The 20,294-nt window shown below is 40.3% G+C and overlaps 1 protein-coding gene across 5 annotated transcripts; it reads left to right on the forward strand.

Annotated features, from left to right (window-relative positions):
• The first annotated feature begins 411 nt into the window (after positions 1 to 411).
• LOC103695942 (UBP1-associated protein 2C-like) lies at positions 412 to 19,842 on the forward strand. 5 transcript variants are annotated; one of them, XR_015972340.2, is made up of 4 exons: positions 412 to 1,879; positions 18,600 to 18,742; positions 18,816 to 19,058; positions 19,325 to 19,842. XR_015972340.2 is itself a non-coding variant. In XM_008777392.5 (2 exons), the coding sequence occupies exon 1, from the start codon at positions 523 to 525 to the stop codon at positions 1,876 to 1,878; it is 1,356 nt and encodes a 451-aa protein (XP_008775614.2). In that variant the 5' UTR covers positions 412 to 522; the 3' UTR covers position 1,879; positions 16,744 to 17,070. The 5 variants fall into 5 exon arrangements, 1 of the variants encoding a protein (XP_008775614.2); XR_602324.6 differs by having other exon boundaries at positions 18,848 to 19,058; XR_602325.6 differs by having other exon boundaries at positions 18,848 to 19,058; positions 19,331 to 19,842.
• The last annotated feature ends 452 nt before the right edge of the window (positions 19,843 to 20,294 follow it).

Below are 20,294 nucleotides of genomic sequence, written 5' to 3' on the forward strand. Positions count from 1 at the left end.
CCTCGAACATCGGGGTTTTTCTTAGATCGGAGGTCTCGAGGTCAGTCGTCTTGAGGTCGGGCGTTCCGAGGTCGGACGCCGACTTTGGCCGTCCAGGATTGGAGGTTGTGCGGCTTCTTAGGGGCATTTGTGTCATTTGGGGGAAAAATCTTATTCCCCCCAACAGTATGTATGCACATATGTATGAATGTATATATGTGTGTGTATATATATTCTAAGTGGTAATGTATTCTGAACCGACCCTTAAAAGTCTAAAACGAAGCGTAGGCTGTTTTATAGTAAGTCACAGAACTCCGTAGTTAACCAGGCTTGGGGCTAAGCCTAAAGCCCATTTCTTTAGTATCAGGCCAGAAAGCAACGCCTAACCCAAGTCACTTTGGGCCCACTAAGCTCCCGATAAATGCAACCACAAATCCGCCGACGGGACTCCCAATTCCCAAGCGTAAAACCACCGAAGCAGCGTCGCCGCTCTGAGCTTTAGGTTTTAGGGTTAGGGTTTTTCATTTCCGCTCTCCTCCGGCTATGGATCCCAACTTGAAGAAGCGCAAGTCCGACGAGAACGGCGCCGTCGTGGCCTCTCCGGCGAGTCTGATGCCCGAGGACGCCCGCAAGGTCGTGGAGCCCTTCACACGCGAGCAACTCCTCGACATCGTCCAGGATGCCATGTGCCGTGACGCCGGCGTCCTCGACGCCGTCCGGGCCATCGCCGACAGGGACCCAGCCCAGCGCAAGCTCTTCATCCGAGGCCTCGGTTGGGAGACCACCACCGAGGCTCTCCGCAACCTCTTCTCCTCGTACGGCGAGCTCGAGGAGGCCGTCGTCATCGTTGACAAGGCCACGGGAAAGAGCAAGGGCTACGGCTTCATCACCTTCCGCCACATTGATGGCGCTCTCCTTGCCCTCAAGGAACCCTCCAAGAAGATCGACGGCCGCATGACCGTCACCCAGCTCGCCGCCGCCGGCACCGCCGGCCCCACCGCCGCCGCCCCTCCTGCCGTCGACGTCTCCCTGCGCAAGATCTATGTCGGAAACGTCCCCGCTGACATGCCCTCCGACCGCCTCCTCGCCCACTTCTCCTCCTACGGGGAGATTGAGGAGGGGCCTCTGGGGTTTGACAAGCAGACGGGCAAGTTCCGGGGGTTCGCCCTCTTTGTCTACAAGACAGCCGAGGGAGCTCGGGCGTCGCTTGTCGACGCCACCAAGGACATCGATGGGCACCATCTGGTGTGCAAACTTGCGATTGACGGGAAGAAGGGGAAGGCGGGGGCTCCAGCCGCCGGTGGTGCTGCTCCGGTGGGTGGAGTCCATGGCCAGCCAATGGGAGGCGGGGTTGATGTCGGTGGGGATGGGCTCGGAATGGGTCACCAGTCCTCTTTGCCAGGTTCTCTGTCGAGTCAATACGGAGGACCAGGCAGTGGGATCTCTTCTTTCGGGGGTTACTCTGGCGGTGGGATACCAGGTGCTGCTGGTCTGGGTCAACATCATCACCCGAACTCATCCTTGCCATCATCGATTGGAGCGGGCACTCCCGGTCTCTCATCGGTTGGAAGCCAGGTGCCTTCGGCTCTAGCTGGTGCTGGTGCTGGAGCTGGAGCTGGAGCTGGAGCTGGAGGTTATGGAGGGGGTTTTGGGGGTCCTTATGGGTCTTCCTCGCAGTATGGTGGTCCTGGTTATGGTGGTTTTGGCGGAGGATCATCTTTGTACCGCATGCCACCAAGCTCTGTTGGGATGCCTTCTGGGGGTTATCCTGAGAGCGGGCATTACCCGCTGTCATCATCTGCTTACCAGAGCCAACACCACCCACCGACTGGTTCATCTCCTGGACCTAGGGTTCCGAGTGGAGGGGGGCTTTACCAGAACATAAACCCTTTCTACTAGGGTAATCTACTTTTTCCAACTCTCTTTACATCTATATCTAGGCATACTTTGAATTGATTTTTTGCATTTAACTAGCTTCTGTAGCTTCTCAAGGGCTTATTTTATCTTCCTGAGATTAAGTCTTGCAGTTCAATTAAGTTGATCTACCAGAAATATTCTTTGGGGTTTGTTGGTTTATGAAGGAATACCAGACTTGATAATTGGTCTCATTTTGTAGAATTTGACATTTTTGTATCATATCATCTGCATGCTGCTTGATTTTGATTGGAATTCTGGCTGATTATGGGCTTCTGGAATGTGTGATGCATTTTTCATTGATTTTTGCGTTCAGGCTTCTTAGTGACAACTTTCATGTGTTGTTTTATTGCTTGACTGCATGAATTGTAGTGGTTTTGTGTCTTGGATTGCTCATTTAGATGATGTGTTGAATTTAATATATTGCTATGTATTTAATACTTTTTAAGTTGATTCTGATGACTATCACGCCCTGTTACATGCTATTTGATCTATTTACTTCTGACATTGCCTTTTTCCCTCCTTCTCTTTACACTGACAGAGCAGTACCTTCAAGTGAATCATTCGTATGTACATGTCTAGAAATACTGATGTGTAATACTTGTTGTGTGCTCTATATATGCGTGATCCATCTTATATGGTTTGCTTGCTTATTTCTGTCAGCCTGGTCTCCTTCTCTTGCAGTGTTCTTGGCTACTTGGTCTGGTCTCAATATGTGCATCAAAACTTTCTTTCTTGTTTGCTGTTTTCACTCGCTATCAGAACTTCCTGCTACTTAAGGATAGTTTAAGTTAAATTATTTTGTTAATTGTCTTGCAATATTCTTGGTGACTTGGTCGTCTTCTCAAGAAATGTATGAATGTTTCTTTCTTGCTTGCTGTTTTCGCACTCGCTGACAGAACTTCGTGCTTCTTAAGGATATCTGGGGATAAATTCCTTTATTGGTTCTCTTATAGTATCCATGACTACTTGGTGTGCTTCTCAACAAATGCATGAAAATTTTCTTTCTTGCTTGCTGTTTGCACACTTGCTGATAGAACTTCCTGCTACTTAAGGATATTTTGAGATAGATTCCTTTATTAGTTATCTTTATAACCAAGCTACTTGGTATATTTGTTTAAGTACCATCATGGAATGATCATTTACAGATACTAATATTTGGAATAATAGAATAAGGAAAAACGCTTCGGGGTTGATAAGTGCACATCAAAAGTTACTCAGCCCCACTAGTGCTAACTTGGTAATTAAATACTCAACCCTCTCCCTTGTTTGGCAACAATTCTGCTGAGTTACACCAATTCTCTTGTGCCACTCAGCAACAGAGCTTTTTGTGTGCATGAAATTGGCTACGCGAAGCACGTTTCATAACATTATGCTAATGGTAATGTGATACCTCTATAATAGGAGTTAAAGGAGAATATCCCACTTCTAAAGCTTGTACCTTGAGGGGTAACAATTATTCAACTTGACATTTGTGTGGATTGTGTATAAATGAGGGCAAGATTTTCATTTTGGCTAAGATCTCTATTGTGATCTAGGTTTATGTGATGTCAAGGCCTTCATAGTAAAATATATATGGAAAAATCTTGACACCATTATATTGGCCAATAAAAACCAATAAATTTCAAGATATTGGCCAATATCATACAATATATTGCTGATTTTAGATTAATTTATTAATCTCAAAATTAATGCCTAAAATTCGTTGGTAATTTTGAATTCACTATATTGGTCATGATTTTGATATCTTGGTGATACGAGATCCCGAAAAGTCTCAATTCTTTTCAAACTAAACTACCTAACTTACAGGCTAAGATAAACCTGAGATCTCGATTCATTGGGTCTAGTTCACTCACCTAGAAGATTGATATCTTAGGATTTAAAAGTCTTGTTTTAGGGGTTCTATAGTTTCGATTGTTAGACTATCTACATTGTATTTTAAGTGAGTAGTATATATGCTAGAGCTTCAACCCGAATCACGTCATGATTTGGAATTTTTCATGGGCCATATTGTCCCGGTTTGGTTGGTTCACAACATATTTGTTACTTGAGTATCAATAGTTAGCTTTTTATCAAAATGTTGTATTAGCGTAGGAAAGGGATCTACAATTTCCATCAAGGTTTGTCGAACTGGTATTGGAGGGCGTTCGATAATCTGTTTGGCATGTGATAGGTCTATACCTTGCTTTTTTGGGGGTATCGACACAAGGAACGGAAAGGAAGAAGGAGAGGGAGAGCGGGGGAGAGGAAGGAGGGGGAGAGAGAGGGAGGGGACTCTCTTGGAGGTTTTGTAGTTGGGTCTCCTAGGTTCAACGACTATAGCCGAGGAAGGACGGGGAGTGGGAGAAAGGTCGGAAGGAGGAGGAAGGCGTCGACGGTGGCGAGTAGAGGAGGGAGAGAGGTGAGGATTTTGTCTTTTGAGGACCTTGGATTCTTGGTGCTCTCGACTGGGATTTGAGGGAGAAGAGGCAAAGGGGCCAAAGGAGGGGGAAATCCCATTGGGTGGGGGTTTTGAAGGTTTCAAAGGACATGGGGGGGGGATCGAAAGCGGATCAAGAGGACAAGGTGGATGAGGAGGGGGGTTCCATGATGGCGGGGATCGGTGATTGGGAGGGTCAAAGGGTTTCAAAGGATGTTGGGGGGGTGGGGTGAGTGGTGGGCGATATCAGGCGGATCTCGAACTAGGAGGGGCATTTTAATGGGTTCAGCCTATTTACATAGTCTGCAAGGCAAAGATTTTGCTTCTCTGTCAGTTTGGTTTAGTATACCCAACTAGGTGGTTCGGTTCGATATGGGGGGTGGGGTGAGTGGTGGGCGATATCAGGCGGATCTCGAACTGGGAGGGGCTTTTTAATTAGTTCAGCCTATTTACATAGTCTGCAAGGCAAAGATTTTGCTTCTCTGTCAGTTTGGTTCAGTATACCCAACTAGGTGGTTCGGTTCGATATGTTTTGAACTAAACGGTTTGGGGTGGTATGGCGAACCTTGATTTTCATTCATTAGCTTAATTTTATATCATCAAGATATTGAATTTTCATGTCTTTCTAATAGCATGTGTTAATTTAGTTGTTTGGTTTCTACTCTCTTTAAACTTTACGAAATTCAACCTTGATCAGTTCAAGGTTGGTCTTTTTAGGATTCACGCTTATAAGATATCCCTGGGCATCGACTTCTTGTAACCCTTCTCCTTTATCTAGGCTCGGAATTGACTATGTACAAAATATAGGCTATGTACAAAACCTTCTTAGTTCGAGGTATTTAGGATTGATTATTTATAAGAAACGGGTGATTGAAGAGGTTGTTTTCTATAGTATTAAAGCATGTTGGATCAAATAGAGAAGTGCAACTAGGATATTATGTGATCATAGGATAGCAGCCAAGTTGAAGGAAAATTTTATAAGACTGCCATGTGACTAGCTATTCTTAATGGTACAGAATGTTGGGTAGTTAAAAAGCAATTTGTGCACAAGGTGAGTGTGGCTAAGATGAAAATGTTGAGATAGATGCGCGGTGATATAAGAAAAAAAGGGTCATTTGTAAAAAAGTGGAGGTAACACCTATCGAGGACATATTGAGAGGATGATTTAAATGGTTTGGACATGTACAACATAGGCCAAGGGATGCATCAGTCAGAAGTAGTAGTTTGATACATACAGAAGGAAAGAGGGGTAGAGATAGATGGAAAATCACATGGGATAAATTATCAAAGGATTTGCTATCTCAGCAGCTTTAAGAAAGTATAGCCTCAAACCAAGCGAAATGGAGGAAAAGGGGTTCATGTAGTCAACTCCAACTAGTTTGGCGTTAAGGGTTAGTTGTGTTGAGTTACCGGTTCAATGCAAGTCTGGATGAGTTTGGTTGGATTATGTTGGTTTAAGGTTAGGTTGTGTGAAGTAGACAATACGTTAGTCCAATCATGTTTTGACCTTAGGAATCCACACCTGTGGGGCTGGGAGTTTGGGGTTTGTTGGATTAAGAAATCCTGACGTAGGGTTGAGTCAGCTTTGGTAGGGTCTTCTTTGCGGATAATATATTGTTCTAACTTGAGTTGTATGTAACCCAACCCATTGCTACGCTAGTGCACTCTAGGTGGCTTGACATTATTTTAATTCTAAAAAAATGAATTTTAATTACCTCTTAGCATATAGAGAACTTTTTTCTTGGAATTATTAATTGTCATTGCTTGTGGAATTGCAAAATTGTCACTTATGCTTGCTTTATTGGTTGCATTTGAGCTTTCTTTTCCTCAACTGAATAGATGATCAACTTTCACCTGTTATATGTCATGTGTGCTCTATTTTTAGTCAAAAACTTTTTAAAAAAAGTAAGACATCTAACTTTTTCTTTCAGTTTGGAACTTGCACAAATATTGGTTGGTGGACATCAAGACCATTACCTTTTCCAAAGGAAGGCACTAGTTGTATAGAGGTTGGGGAGAAACATATTTAAGTTGCAACATGGAGGGGAATGCTGAATGAGTAGAATTAAGTTTTTCTTGTATGTGTTTTTGTGTTAATAATGTGGCTATGCATGTCCTTGTGCGTGTGTTGTGCATATGTTAGACTTTTTTGAGGCTTTTGTGTTAGAACTTCCTGGACAACTGTGATTTCGATATTGATGAAGCTAGAAAAGCATCAACCCCACCCCGCCCCTCCAAAACCCAAAAAGTGATTAGTGCTTTGGTGGCTAGAACTATAGTTGCTAGGAACGGTTTTCCCACTCTCAGAGGAGTTTCAATGGCAACGAGTGTAAGTAGTCATTTAAGTGGCTGAATAAACTCATCGTTTATTATGGCATATCATACCCTTTTTTGTCTCTCATAGATAGAATAAATCTCATTGTATATGAAATTTATGGTTACCATTAAATCACTTCATTATGATAATCTACTGTAAATTTGACTAAAAAGTAGTTCATTCTAGTGATCTTCCATGGGTTTTTAATTTGTTTATATATTTGTTTTAATATTCTTGCTTGCTTTAGGATCATGTGTTCTCTTTCTGAGGTTAGTTTTTTTTTGGGAAAAGAACCTTCATTTCTGTTTTGTGCTCTTAAATGTTTCTTGCATCAGTTTCCCCGTATGGCAAGCATTGGCTAGAACAAAGTTTTGCTATAGATGCTCTTTCTCCTGAAACCTCTCGCCATTTTCCTATTCTTTTTGTCTACCTGTTGAGATGAAGGAAAAAGTGTTCTCTGAATTGGTGTTGGTGTTACAAGATTTTGACATGAAGAAAAATTAGTGTTCTCTGAAGTTGGTGTTTTGCTGTTTCAAATCTGTAGTGGAAAGAAAAAGTACTAGTTCTGTAACTATGACCATGAAGAAGTGTTTTTAGATGTCCTAATAGCCATATGGTAAATAGTAAAATAGGATACAAGGTGAGGACTGTGAGATTATATATATTGATCTGATGGGTTGGTTGGAGGGACCCAAGGGACCATCAATGGGCTTTTTATCTGATTCCTTGCCATTATATTTGAAGTTGATGTTTTTAATCATTAATGTGTTATATTAATATTTTTATGGTCATTGAGTCAAGTGCGTTAGAACTCTTAGAATCATTCATTGTTTAAAAATCAGTTACTAAGGCTGCTATAGCAGTTTGACCCAAACAAGATAAGTACCAAATTGGTGCTATATAGGATTGGGTATGAAGTAGCTAATATTGTAACAACCCAAGATCTTACCCAAAATGGCAAGCCAGAAGTTATTATTTGGATTTCTTGATCCTGTATAAGTACCCAAGATCTACCCAGCGAATAACCGATGTGGGACTAAACACATGCCCACACGGGTCCTCACATATTCTTCCGTTTAAGCCCTGGCGTCCTTGTCAGGCTAAGGGTTCAAATTCATTCAAATTTAATCACAAACACCATGATCGGCCCGTGGTCAGTTCCAATAAATTTGTGCTGCAATGTCCCCTAGTCCACATAGGTTATAGGCCGGGTCCGCTCTGATACTACTTTATGTCACGCTCCGAATTCGGATCATGACACGATCGTGCTATTGCAACCAATAACACAAAACCACTTAAAATTTTATAACAAAATGAACAATTTTATTCACAAATGTCATAACATGATTCATCAAAAAGGAATGATACAAAGCTTCCAAAATTTTTAACATTGCATATTCACATTTTCCAAATCCTGGAGTATGTCAAGCTCCTTGCTTCTTGCAAACCTATTTATCTGTAAAAAAAATAGATAAAGTGGTGTGAGCTATACGGCTCAGTAAGTAACCATGCATAATCTTACCAGATCAAGTATAATGTACTTCATGCCAATGCATTAATTTAAGAAATTAACACTTATAACAAAGTAAGCATTTCGTATAGCATATATTCAAATCAGTCATAAAATAGTGGATGCCCAAGCATGCAAGTTCATAAATATGGATATGCATTTTATAAAATTCTTGCCATTATTCATGCTTTAAAATTCGTACAATCAGATTATAGTGCAACTATGACTGATCTTATTCTCATGACAAGGCCTTTACCAACTATTATTCTCCGTTGGAAGGGTCTATACCAAGCTACTATTACCCACCGGCGGGGGTCGTATGCCGAGTTAATCTTGCCCACTGGCGGGGTTCGTATGCCGAGTTATTGTTACCCACTGGCGGAGTTCGTATGCCGAGTTATTGTTACCCACTGGAGGGGTCATATGTCGAGTTACTATTACCCACTGGCAGGGGTCTTATATAGCAATCTGAGAGTTCTTAAATCATATCATGCTTTTCATAAATCTTACTTCATAAATACATTGAAAATTGAATAATGGTATCATAATATGCAAAAATTCATGATCATGCTGCAAACTTCATTTTTCCATGCATCTTTCTACATCATCATAAATTATGTGTAAATAATATAGTAATCATGATGAATGCTGTTTATTCAAAATCATGTAACATTTGCTACACATGCTTGATCCAGAAATATAGCAGTAATATACAATTTCATATTCAATTAATTTCATGTATTTGATAACAATAAGATTGTGTTAGGATCACTTATCTCAATTTACTGACAAAGTCCTACGTCTAGATGACAATTCTCCAATACCTAGCAATATCATGAAATTATTTGTTACTTGCACATTCAATTTCTATTTATTTACACTCTTTTCTTAATTGAAATCATTTACAACCCATCCATAGGATTCATTTTCATGTTCAGGCTCATAGCCTGATTCAATTTCTGGTTCAGGCCCATGGCCCAATTTAGTTTCTGGTTCAGGTTTGATCCAATTTTTGGTTCAGGTCTGATTCAACTTATGGTTCTCGTTTGATTCAATTCCTGATTCAGACCTGATTCAACCTCTGGTTCAGGTCTATTCTAACTTCTGGTTCAGACCTGATTCAACCTTTGGTTTAGATCTGGTTCAGCTTCTGGTTCAGATTTGATTCAATTTCTAATTCAGACCCGATTCAACTTCTGGTTTAAGTTTAATCTAATTTCTGGTCTGGATCTGACCCAATTTCTGGTTTAGGTCTGACCTAATTTCTGATTCAGGTCTGACCCAATTTCTGATTCAGGTCTGACCCAATTTCTGGATCAGGTCTGGCCCAATTTCTGGTTCAGGTCTGGCCCAATTTCTGGTTCAGGTCTGATCCAATTTCGACTTCTAGTTCAGGTCTGATTTAATTTCTAGTTCAGACAATTACAAGGTTCTTTTATTCAGGCCCAGTGACGTAAATAGTTGGTTGACAATTAGGCCCGTAGCCCAATTACGGACTAGAAATGGTTCTGCCTATGTTTTGTTCTAATCTACAAGGCCCTACTTAGTTTCAGTTAATTTAGGAAAGATCTTGGCTCGGCCCAAGCCCAGTCCGAGCCCAACCACAACACAACCATTTAGTCTAGGCCCTTTGAATCCATTTTTAGATCCTGGCTCATATGGCCCAGATCTGGTTTAACATACCCTATTAGATCTTGGGCCCTTTTAGCCTAAGATCTTTTGATATCATTTTCTCTTCAAATTTATTTATTATTATTTTATTTTTTTTATTTTTCTTCTTTTCTTCTTTTTCTTTTCTTTTCTTTCTCTTTCTCTCTTCTTCCCAAAGCTTCCCCTCTCTTTCTTTCTTCTCCCCTTACCCTCTTTTCTCGTGACCAAAGAAGGGGCGACCCCTTTTCGGGGGCTTGAGAGGGGGGTCGGCCAGCGGCGGCCGCGGCTCGCGACGACCGACCCTCTCTTCCTCCTGCGGAGGAGAGAGCCCGGGAGAAGAAAAGCCCGGGACGCTCATGGCCGAGCTGCTTGCAGTGGGGCCACTCGCGGCCGGCTCGCGGCCGAGCTCTACGACATCGGGTTTTGGAGACCCACGTTCTACCGAGAGGCGGCCGAGCTCTACGACATCGGGTTTTGGAGACCCACGTTCTTCTGACTTGAACTAAGAGCGCTTTCTTATGATAGGAGAAAAAGCTGTAAAGAAGAAAAGGATGATTTTTGTACCGCATGCATAGGGGCCAAGAGGCGTAGTACCCTAACGGCCGTCCAAATGGAGTGGGGAATGCATACTATACTTTTTTTTACTACTACTTACTAAATTTCTTTTCTCTCTAAAAGAGGCTGATAATAAGTTCTTTCAAAATTGACTATTTGTTCCTCTATTAGAGGTGTTGCAGAAATGTCTGCGATTGAGTAAATAGCTCTACGAACGAATGGATCGGCCGCGCACTTGGTGAGTCTTCTTTCTTTCCGTTTTGATTTTATTTTTAAACTAGATTTACTCTACAAAGCAAAAATTGTAGAGAGGAAAGAGATTAGGGCTTACCTAGCTCTGTGAAGAGGCTGGGATGCTTCCTCCGGTGGCTCGGCGGGGATGTCGGACTGTTTTCTCCGGCAGCTTGGCGGTGGAGCCGAATCGGTCTGCTGCTACCGCTGCAAGGAAAGGGGAGAAAAAGAGGGTGGTGAGTTTTAATTCAATTTCTCTAAGAATCCCCTAAAGCTCTTATAGTCTTCTCTAAAAAAAGACGTGAGGAAGAATGGCCGTCTTCGTGGTGGCTGCCTCTTCAGCAGACGGTTGTAACGCACCTTGCAGGCGGTTGCAGTTCACCCACGAAGGTGGACAATCGGGTCTTCAGATGGGCCGCCGACTTTGGCCTATTTGAAGGCCCATTAGTTACATTTAGTGGTATCAAAGCTTAGGTTTAAGATCATTAGGGATTGTAACAAAAGTGGTATCAGAGCAATAGGTTTAATTAAGAGTAAAAACTATGGCTCGATGCCTGGTATGCCAGCAGGTAAAAGCTGATAGAGGCTTGCAGGTTTGTTGGAGCCACTGGAGATACCAGAATGGAAGTGGAAACATATCACCATGGATTTTATTATTGGGCTTCCTAGGACAGCTAAGAAGAATGATGTAGTGTGGATGATTGTGGACCATCTCACCAAGTCAGCTCACTTTATACCTTTTAGGATTGGCACTTCTCTTGAAAAGCTGGCACAAAGATATATTGATGAAGTCATGCGCCTACATGGCATACCTGTTAGCATTGTGTCGGATCGGGGCCCATGATTTGTATTCAGATTCTGGAGGAGTTTTCAGGATGCTATGGGAACTGAATTGAGGCTCAGTACTGCTTATCATCCTCAAATTGATGGCCAGTCAGAGCGGACAATTCAGATCTTGGAGGATATGTTGAGGTCATGTACAGTCGATCTTGGAGGTTGTTGGGACGATCGTATAGCTCTGGTGGAATTTGCTTATAATAATAGCTATCATTCTAGCATCCAGATGGGCTTAAATGGGCCGAAGTCGGCGGCCCATCTGTCCACTTTCGTTGGCGAATTGCAACGACCTACAAGGTGCGGCGGTTACAACCGCTTGCTGAAGAGGCGGCCACCACGAAGACTTTCCTCGAAGAGAACTCACCGCCCTCTCTTTCTTCCCTTTTTTTTTGAAGCGGTAGCAGCAGACCCATCCAGTTCCACCGTCGAGCTATCGGAGGAAGTAGCTCGACATCGCCGCCGAGCCACTGGAGGAAGCATCCCAGCCTCTTCACAGAGCTAGGTAAGCCCTAATCCCTTTCCTCTCTACAATTTATGCTTTGTAGAGTAGATCTAGTTTAAAGATAAATCAAAACAGAAAGGAAGAAGGGACGCACCGTGTGTGCGGTTGCAAGCGTCGCCGGTGCTGCTGGCCTCGGCTGTGGGTGCTGTGATGCCGCAAGCTGGCCTTGGGTGGCCCCACTGTGGGTAGCGCGACTGCCGCGGGCTCTTCTCTCGAGCTCTCTCTCCTTGGGTGGAAGAGAGGGCCGGCCGTCACGGGACGGCCTTAGGCCGGCCCCCTTCTCGAGCTCTCGGCAAAGCCTCTTCTTTGGTCACGAGAAAAGAGGGGAAGGGGAGAGGAAAGAAAGAGAGGGGAAGCTTCAGGAAGAAGAGAGAAAGAAGAGAAGGAAAAGAAAAGAAAAAGAAGAAAAGAAAAAGAAAAGAAAGAAAAGAGAAAGAAGAAAAAAAATAAAATAAAATAATAATAAATAAATTTGAAGAGAAGATGATATCGAAAGAACTTGGGCTAAAGGGGCTCAAGATCTGATGGGGCATGTTAAACCAGATCTGGGCTATATGGGCCAGGATCTAATAATGGATTCAAAGGGCCTAGACTAAAGGGGTTGAGTTGTGGTTGGGCCCGGAGGGCTTGGGCCGAGCCAAGGTCTTTCCTAAATTAACTGAAACTAAGTAGGGTCCTGTAGATTAGAACAAAACATAGGTAGCCATTTCTAGCCCGTAAATGGGCCACAAGCCTAATTGCAAACCTACTGTTTACGTCACCGGGTCTGAATAAAAGAATCCTGTAATTGGGCCTGAACTAGAAGTTAAATTAAGCCTGAACTAGAAGTCGAAATTGGATCAGACCTGAACCAGAAATTGGGTCAGACCTGAACCAGAAATTGGGTCAAACCTAGACCAAAAATTAGATTAGACTTGAACTGGAAGTTGAATTAGGTTTGAATCAGAAGCTGAATCAGATCTAAACTAGAGGTTGAATCAGATCTGAACCAGAAGTTGGAATAGACCTTAACCAGGGGTTGAATCAGGTCTGAATCAGGAATTGGATCCGACCCGAACCAGAAGTTGGATCCGACCCGAACCAGAAGTTGGATCCGACTCGAACCAAAAATTGACTTAGGTCTGAATCACAAATTGAATAAGGTTATGGGCCTGAAAGTGAAAATGAGTCCTATGGATGGGCTGTAAATGATTTTAATCAAAAAAAGAGCGTAAATAAGTAGAAATTGAATGTGCAAGTAACAAATAATTTGATGATATTACTAGGTATTGGAGAATTGTCATCTGAACGTAGGAATTTGTGAGCAAATTGAGGTGATCCTGACACAATCTTATTGTTTTCAAATACATGAAATTAATTGAATATGAAATTGTATATTACTGCTATGTTTCTTAAAATTAGGATCCAGCATGTGTAGCAAGTATTGCATGATTTTGGATAAATGACATTCATCATGATTACTATATTGTGTACACATGATTTATGATGATGTAGAAAGATGCATGAAAAAATGAAGTTTGCAGCATGATCATGGATTTTTGCATATTATGATGCCATTATTCAATTTTTAATGTACTTTTGAAGTAAGATTTATGAAAAACATGATATGATTTAAGAACTCTCATAATGTGCTGGACCAGTCTTACAACTTGTCGGCCCACAGGTTCTTTAAAGGATGGCCAGTCTAGTTATTTCATGCCCTGGTCGAATGGGGCATGCAATCAAAGAGGGGAAAGAGAAGTGAATTATGTTATAAGATTGCGGACATCTTTTCTCTGTGGTTGATGGTATGACAATATTTGTATCTTTGTTTTATAATTGATGTTATGTGATTGTGAATATTTGTATCTTATCAATGATGTTATTAGGTTTAGTGGATGATGATGCTTCTTATTAGATTGTCGACCTTTACATTGTGTGGATGTTGCTTTGATATAATGATTTTAGGTGGATGGTGTTTTGCGGTTTTCTTTTTTTCCTAATCGAAATTAATGAAAATATTGATATTTGATACTATGCAAAAATATTGATATATTTTAGTGATATACTCCACGCTCCCCCCCTCCAAAAAAAAAAAACATGGGACCGCTTCCTGCCTGCTAGTCCTTTTTGATAATTTCAGATCCATTTGTACTTCTTTCTTTTTGATTGGGAATCCACTCTAGATTGATGGCGATTTCTTCAATTATATTCTTTCCTCACCCATACTCACCATGTGTTTTGGTGAAATCTGAAAGAACTTGCTAATAAAAATTAAGATAGATTTCCCCCCTTAGAAGTTCTCATTTAGAGGAGAATGACACTTTCCATTGCCAGTTCGATTCGGTTGTGAGGATTGAGTTTTGGGTCACTTTGGTCTGAAATCAAACAATGGCTCGCATGGACCTAGCTTCAGTAGTAGTGCTAATGCTGTAACTTGTTGAATTGCCGGGATTATAATAGCTTAGAAGAAATGATTGATATTATTTTTACCAGAAAATTTGCAGTTGATGATCAACAAATGTTTGCATTTCTCTTGTACTTGCTCATCCCCTACTTTTATTTCTATAGTAGTCTGTTAAGATCAATCTAATTCAACTTAAGGGAGAGGGGCACCGTATTTAGATACTGAAAGATCATGTGGAATCCATATGACTTGAAGCTGGTATATAAATCTAATAAAAAGTTCAAGACTTTGGAAAAGATGGGTGCTCTTCTATATCAGAAATGATGGATATCTTGATGAGAAAATGATAAATATCTGCGGCTGACGAAGAATTATAAGTAGTTAGCATGGACCAAAGATTGTTCTGTTGTGATAATTTCTTAGTTACTCATGTGTCCTAAAACAGTGATTTAGATCAAATGTTTTGACTATATTGTCAATATTGTGTTTGATCATGTTGAGGGAGGTGAGCAAGCTTTGGCCTTTTACATATTGTTTGAGGTGACAATATGTTTGCGCTGGTTTGGATAGTCTAAATTGCTGCCTTTATGGTTGTGATGGATTGGTGATCTCTAGTTGGTAAGTAATAATCTATCATTGATTTTGATGGCAACTAAGGTTTGTGCTGGATGTGTTGTTGCTGTCATATATTGGACGGAAGTTTGACCATGATGGCTTCAAAGTTTGAACTTTGTTGATTTGCTTTTCTTTAGTTAGTTATCTGAGAAACCACATGACATGTGCGTGAGTGTATATCTCTGCATGCAGTTGACTTCCTTCATGGCAGTGTTCTCAGCACTGCTATCAAGATTCCTGTAATTTATGCATGCAGTGGCCTATGTATTGAATCACTTGAGATTTGTGTGCAAGTAATATGGGAAAAGTGTGATCTGCTCTATTTGTTTGGTGTTTGTAAAATACATGGGATTATCGAGTAGTTTCTTCTGCTGTTTTTGTAGATGTACTCTTATGATCGTGATATATTGTGCTCCAACTGTTAATAAATATAGCACCCCTTTCATGAATGATATCATGTCATTTAATTGCACTTACTTTTGAAGGAATCAATACTTGGATTATTGACAAAATGCAATCCTGTAGAGCAATTGTCGTGTCCATTTTGCTTATAACTTATTATATTGTGGCACTTTGATGGACCAGATGAAGCCCATTGTGTTTGCTTGCTGAGCTGGTGGTATTTTATAGATGTTTGATGGAATCTTTGTTTTATGTTGCCAGGGAGCTGTGATATCTCCCAATTTAATGTCTATACAATTTGCTGTCTGTTTTACCTTGCTTCAAAATTTGTTTGTTGCATTGTATTTGTTTGTTTTCCTGTACTACCTGTGCCTGAGGGGAGACTATTATGAGTTTTATTGGAGTTTTACTATGGATAAATAACAAATGCCACATAGTTTGGGCCCAAAAAGCAGCTTAGATTGTTGTCTGGTAGCAATGGGACCAGGAGAGTTTGATTAGCAGCATGATTTTGGTTGTTTTGTTAGTTAACCCCTTCCATGGAAATTACCTTGTGCTTTTATTCTCACAGAGCTAGTCCATTTTCTTTGTTGCAGGCATCTCAACTTTTACATAACTGTACATTGTTCACCTAAGTTTACTGCTAATCTCTTTCCTAAAGCATGTCGATAGGATGTCAGGTTGTACATAGCTTTTCAAGAGATCATCATATATTTTCTTAATGACAGACTGCTGTCATGTTGATCGCTTTTTTGTTTAACAGATTTCTGTATGCACCTTTATTCTCTAGCTTATTAACTTGTCATATAGTCATATTATTTGTTTGCGCATGATATTAACATGAGACACTAGAAGTGCATTTAATAGACGAAGCAGTTCCATATTATTGCTCATTTATCAATGTATAATGGAGTTTTACAAAAGATGTGGATGCTGCTGCTTTTGAGTTTGATGAACTGATCTAATGCCGGCAACTACTAGAGTATTGCAGGACATATTTCTTTGTGCACATGGTGTGCTTATCTGTAGAGCCTGAAGTATCTAGTTCTTTACATGCATTTTGACATCATTGTTGCTGCTGGTGTCATGTATGAATTGTTATTATTTTAGCTGATATGTTTGAAATTGTTGGCTGTTAAATTTTATGTAAGATGATGCTTGGATGCTCGTGAAGTTTTGGAAGGTAACCAGATGAACTTGAGTGTCATCTATTTTTGGTAAAAAATGGTTTCTGGAAGCTGCTTGTTGAGAATTTCTAAAATTTATTTTCTTTTATGTATGTATTTTATCTTTTCCTTGTACTTTGTTTATAGTTTGGGGTCAACTGTTTATATGACTGGTTTTGTTTAATTGTTTGCAGCAGGATATTTGTTTTGTTTGTAATATGTTGAATGATGAATTGCGTTGTGATGGATGTGTTATTCAGGTGTATGACAACTCTTGGGAGCAAATGCTTTGAATGGTTGTGCTGAATGCCGACTTGTTATCTACTTTGATGAATGGCTTGCAAATTTACTGGATACTTCTCTGCTTCTCTGCTCTGCTATGCAGTGTGCTCTGCGTGTTAGCTGCTGGGAATTATTAGAAGTAGTGTAGGACTTTTGAAATTGTGAACCATAACTGCAAGACCTGTACATTTGCGTCTGTGACTATATTGAAGTTTTTCTCCATTACAAATTTAAAAATGCACTTGTTTGTTACATATGCTTTATATTTTCTTGTGAAGAGATCTTTTCCTTGCTTTCTTTATAAATACTGGATGGCCTCATTGCTAGTCCTGAGATTTTAGTCTTACCTTGATAATATAACATCATTTGTGCATTATGCTAGAACAGTTCTAGTTCAGGGAAAGAGGTTGCTTGGTGATTTTGTGGTTTTTTGACTGGTTCATCTTCCATCAGAAAAGAGGATAAATATCAGCTATGAAACGTTTGCATGGATTGTTTGCTTCCGTTGGTTTTCAACTTCAAGCTGAGCTGCTTATCTTCTTTTTTGCTGATTCTTTACTGTATTCCTTTCTGTTAACTGTTTTTCTTGTTCATTCAGCAAGTGAAACTTTGTGCTTCAGTGATTTTTAAAATTTGATTGGCTGGGGGATTTCTAATATAGAGATGGTAAAGCATCTATCCTCCTATCATTTGTATAAGGAACTAATAAATTTCATATGCTGTACTCAGTTAATAAGCCTATACTGCACGGATAGATGAATATGGCCTATGATGCAGCCATTTTACTCTCGGTTTGCTAGTTTAATCTTCCTCCCATTTTTCTATGGTCAATGTCATCTAGCCTACGACGTTTATCTATTTTTTTAGGCTTCCTTATTTTCTAGTGTTTGAGTTTAATTCACAGTGGTTATTCATAGTGCCGTTTCCTGTGCTTGAATTATTTGTTTCTTTGTTATGCATTTCAATTTAATTTATTATTGTGTTGATGGTGGCTGTGGCTCTGGGCAATTTCCATTTCTGAACTTTCAATGCTTTCGTCAATTATTTTGATATTTAGTTTTTTTTTTCGATTTTCTCTTTTTTTTGGGTGGATGTGCATTCTAGGTAGCAGCTGACATGTTAACGATTGATAATCTTGAGCTTATTTAGTTTTGCTTCATACACGACGTCCCCTTCTCCCTTTCTGTGCACGCCGCTTGCCATTTACAGCTATAACTATTATAACTATTTGTTTCAATGTGGCCTGCATGCTTGGAAATAGCTTGCCGAAGTTGTTTGGACGGTCTCACCCATGCTTAGTCTTTGATTATGTTGATTCTTGATCTGATGGTCATGGTCTTTTTCTTTTCCCCCGAGAACCTAAGGTCACAGGTTTTCATTTTAATATATTTGCTGGCTGTGTTCCACGTGAATTTGATGTGCGAAGGGAGCATACCGTAAGCTAATATTATTTATAATGTGTTCATTTGTTTGCCATTGATTCTTGTGAATGCAAGGACAAATAACTAGTTAACGCTAGTAAACATTGGAATCTCTTCAAGTACGATGCACAGAAATATTATTTATAGTGTGTTCGTTTGTGTTTTCTTTGACGTTGTCTACAGTTAAAAGCTGTCCAGAGTTTTGATGCTTTGGAAATTCCCTGTTTCTCCCAAAGTATGACGTCCTATCTGCGTTTTGATGCTTATTGATGCATTCTTGGGGAAATCTCGTGTTAGGAAGAAAGTAGTTCATTTCAACTTAGGCTGTTCGGAAGCTCTAACCTTGTTCCATATATCGTATATAAAGTATTTTGTTAAAAAACGTTGTACTTTAAACTCATTGTGTTTTACAGGGGAAGGAAGGAGTTCTTCTAATTTTGGTAATCCGAGTTGAAATGGAAAACAATCCATTATGACAGGTTTGTGGAGCCTGCCGCAAGAACGGAAAGTTCGGACAAGTTTTATTTCATGCGTCGTCATAAACTGCGATTATTTGGTAGGAGTCCTTTATTTGTATCAACTTGTTGCATTATCTTCATGGCTTGCTACTTATGAGCCTTTGTTGGTAGCGGGGTTTTAAGTCCTCGTTTTTTCTTGCTAGGCAAAACTCTATTGGTGTCCGGTAATTGCACGTCTGATGGAAGATAAATGGTTCGGTCAATTGCTTTACAGGCCCAGGAGGGGCAAGCATGTTCATTAGGACGGGATCCAGCCTTGTAGGGTGGTATGAGTTTGAAGTGGGGTTGGAGGGAAATCACGGGAATGGCAAGTCGGAATAACTTATGCGGATCGGCCAAATTATTTTTTTAGAGGTAAAGTGCAAGTTTTTCGCCTCTAAGAATAAAAATTGAATTCTGACTTTGTTTTTATAACCATAGTACCGCTAGATAGTAGTTGCGTTCTCGCCAGCCATGGTGTGCGTATGATAAAAATGCTGCAATATTCTCTGAAATATAAAATAGTAAGAAATTTTAGACGGGCAACAACTGTGTTTTTCTTTTGGGTACAAAATAACGTATGTGTTCATTTATTTATTTTTGAGTAAAATATGCGTTTATTATCACGTACACTTTCTTAGATGCAGGTAAAGCTGCGGGAGCTTGCATAAACGGTATATGGTGCATTGGGTTACGACACTATTTACTTGCATGTAATCTGAGTCACGCTCCTTCCCCCATAATGCTTGGCATTTGCGTCAAATAGATTCAGCGTTCACTTTAAGAGGCAGGTGTGGCTATTATCTAACGTCCTTTCAACTGTGAATTATCGTACGTCAAGTCAGACCCATGCTAATCGGTGCTGCCATTGCTTTTATTGAATAGTCCAAAGGGGGTTGGTACTTACATTATCAGGGAAAGCATATCCCTCCGCCATTTGTTGCCAAATAATCCCGTGGTGTTGTATGGTGTCTATGTTGATGAAATGCACGGTTCATGCATTTCATCGGATCTGGTCCAACGTTCAAGAGAAGTGTGAGCATCCATGTTTAATCCCACATGTAATTAAAAAATCTAAATAATATCTTTCTATTATTTGTTTAGGTGAGATTTTACATAGTTATAAATACTATTAGAGCGGACTGGCTCATAGTGTATGTAGACTAGAAAGTATTGATTGTGGTGCTTGTGCGTGAATTGAATAATTTGAATTCTGGGTTTGGCGAGGACGTATGGGCATAAGTTTAGTTCCATAAAAATTATTTGTTGGATAGATTTTAGATACTTGTATAGAAATAAGAATCAATTTATATGTTCTAGCTAGCTCATAGGTAATTACAAAAAAATTGTGCACTAGCCAAAACAATGTGCAGAAATCAGAGTGTACATAAATCCTTGGGTTATTGGTATAGTCTACATCCATGTAATGGGCCTGGCATTGCATCAGTATATGCAAGGCATCTTTAAGTTTTTTTTTACTTTGAGAAAAAAAAAACTAAAAGGGGTTAATTTCTCTTTGCTATCGAATGTGATCGCGGTATATTTCGATTAAGTGTCTTTGGTGGTATTTTATGATTTGAATGAAGGAGGCGTTCAGGGACTTCGCTTTCT

This window comes from Phoenix dactylifera, chromosome 1, assembly GCF_051530095.1.
Source record: "Phoenix dactylifera cultivar Ajwa chromosome 1, Ajwa_hap1_PhDact_Kaust_v1.1, whole genome shotgun sequence".
In the NCBI taxonomy this organism is placed as follows: Eukaryota; Viridiplantae; Streptophyta; class Magnoliopsida; order Arecales; family Arecaceae; genus Phoenix; species Phoenix dactylifera.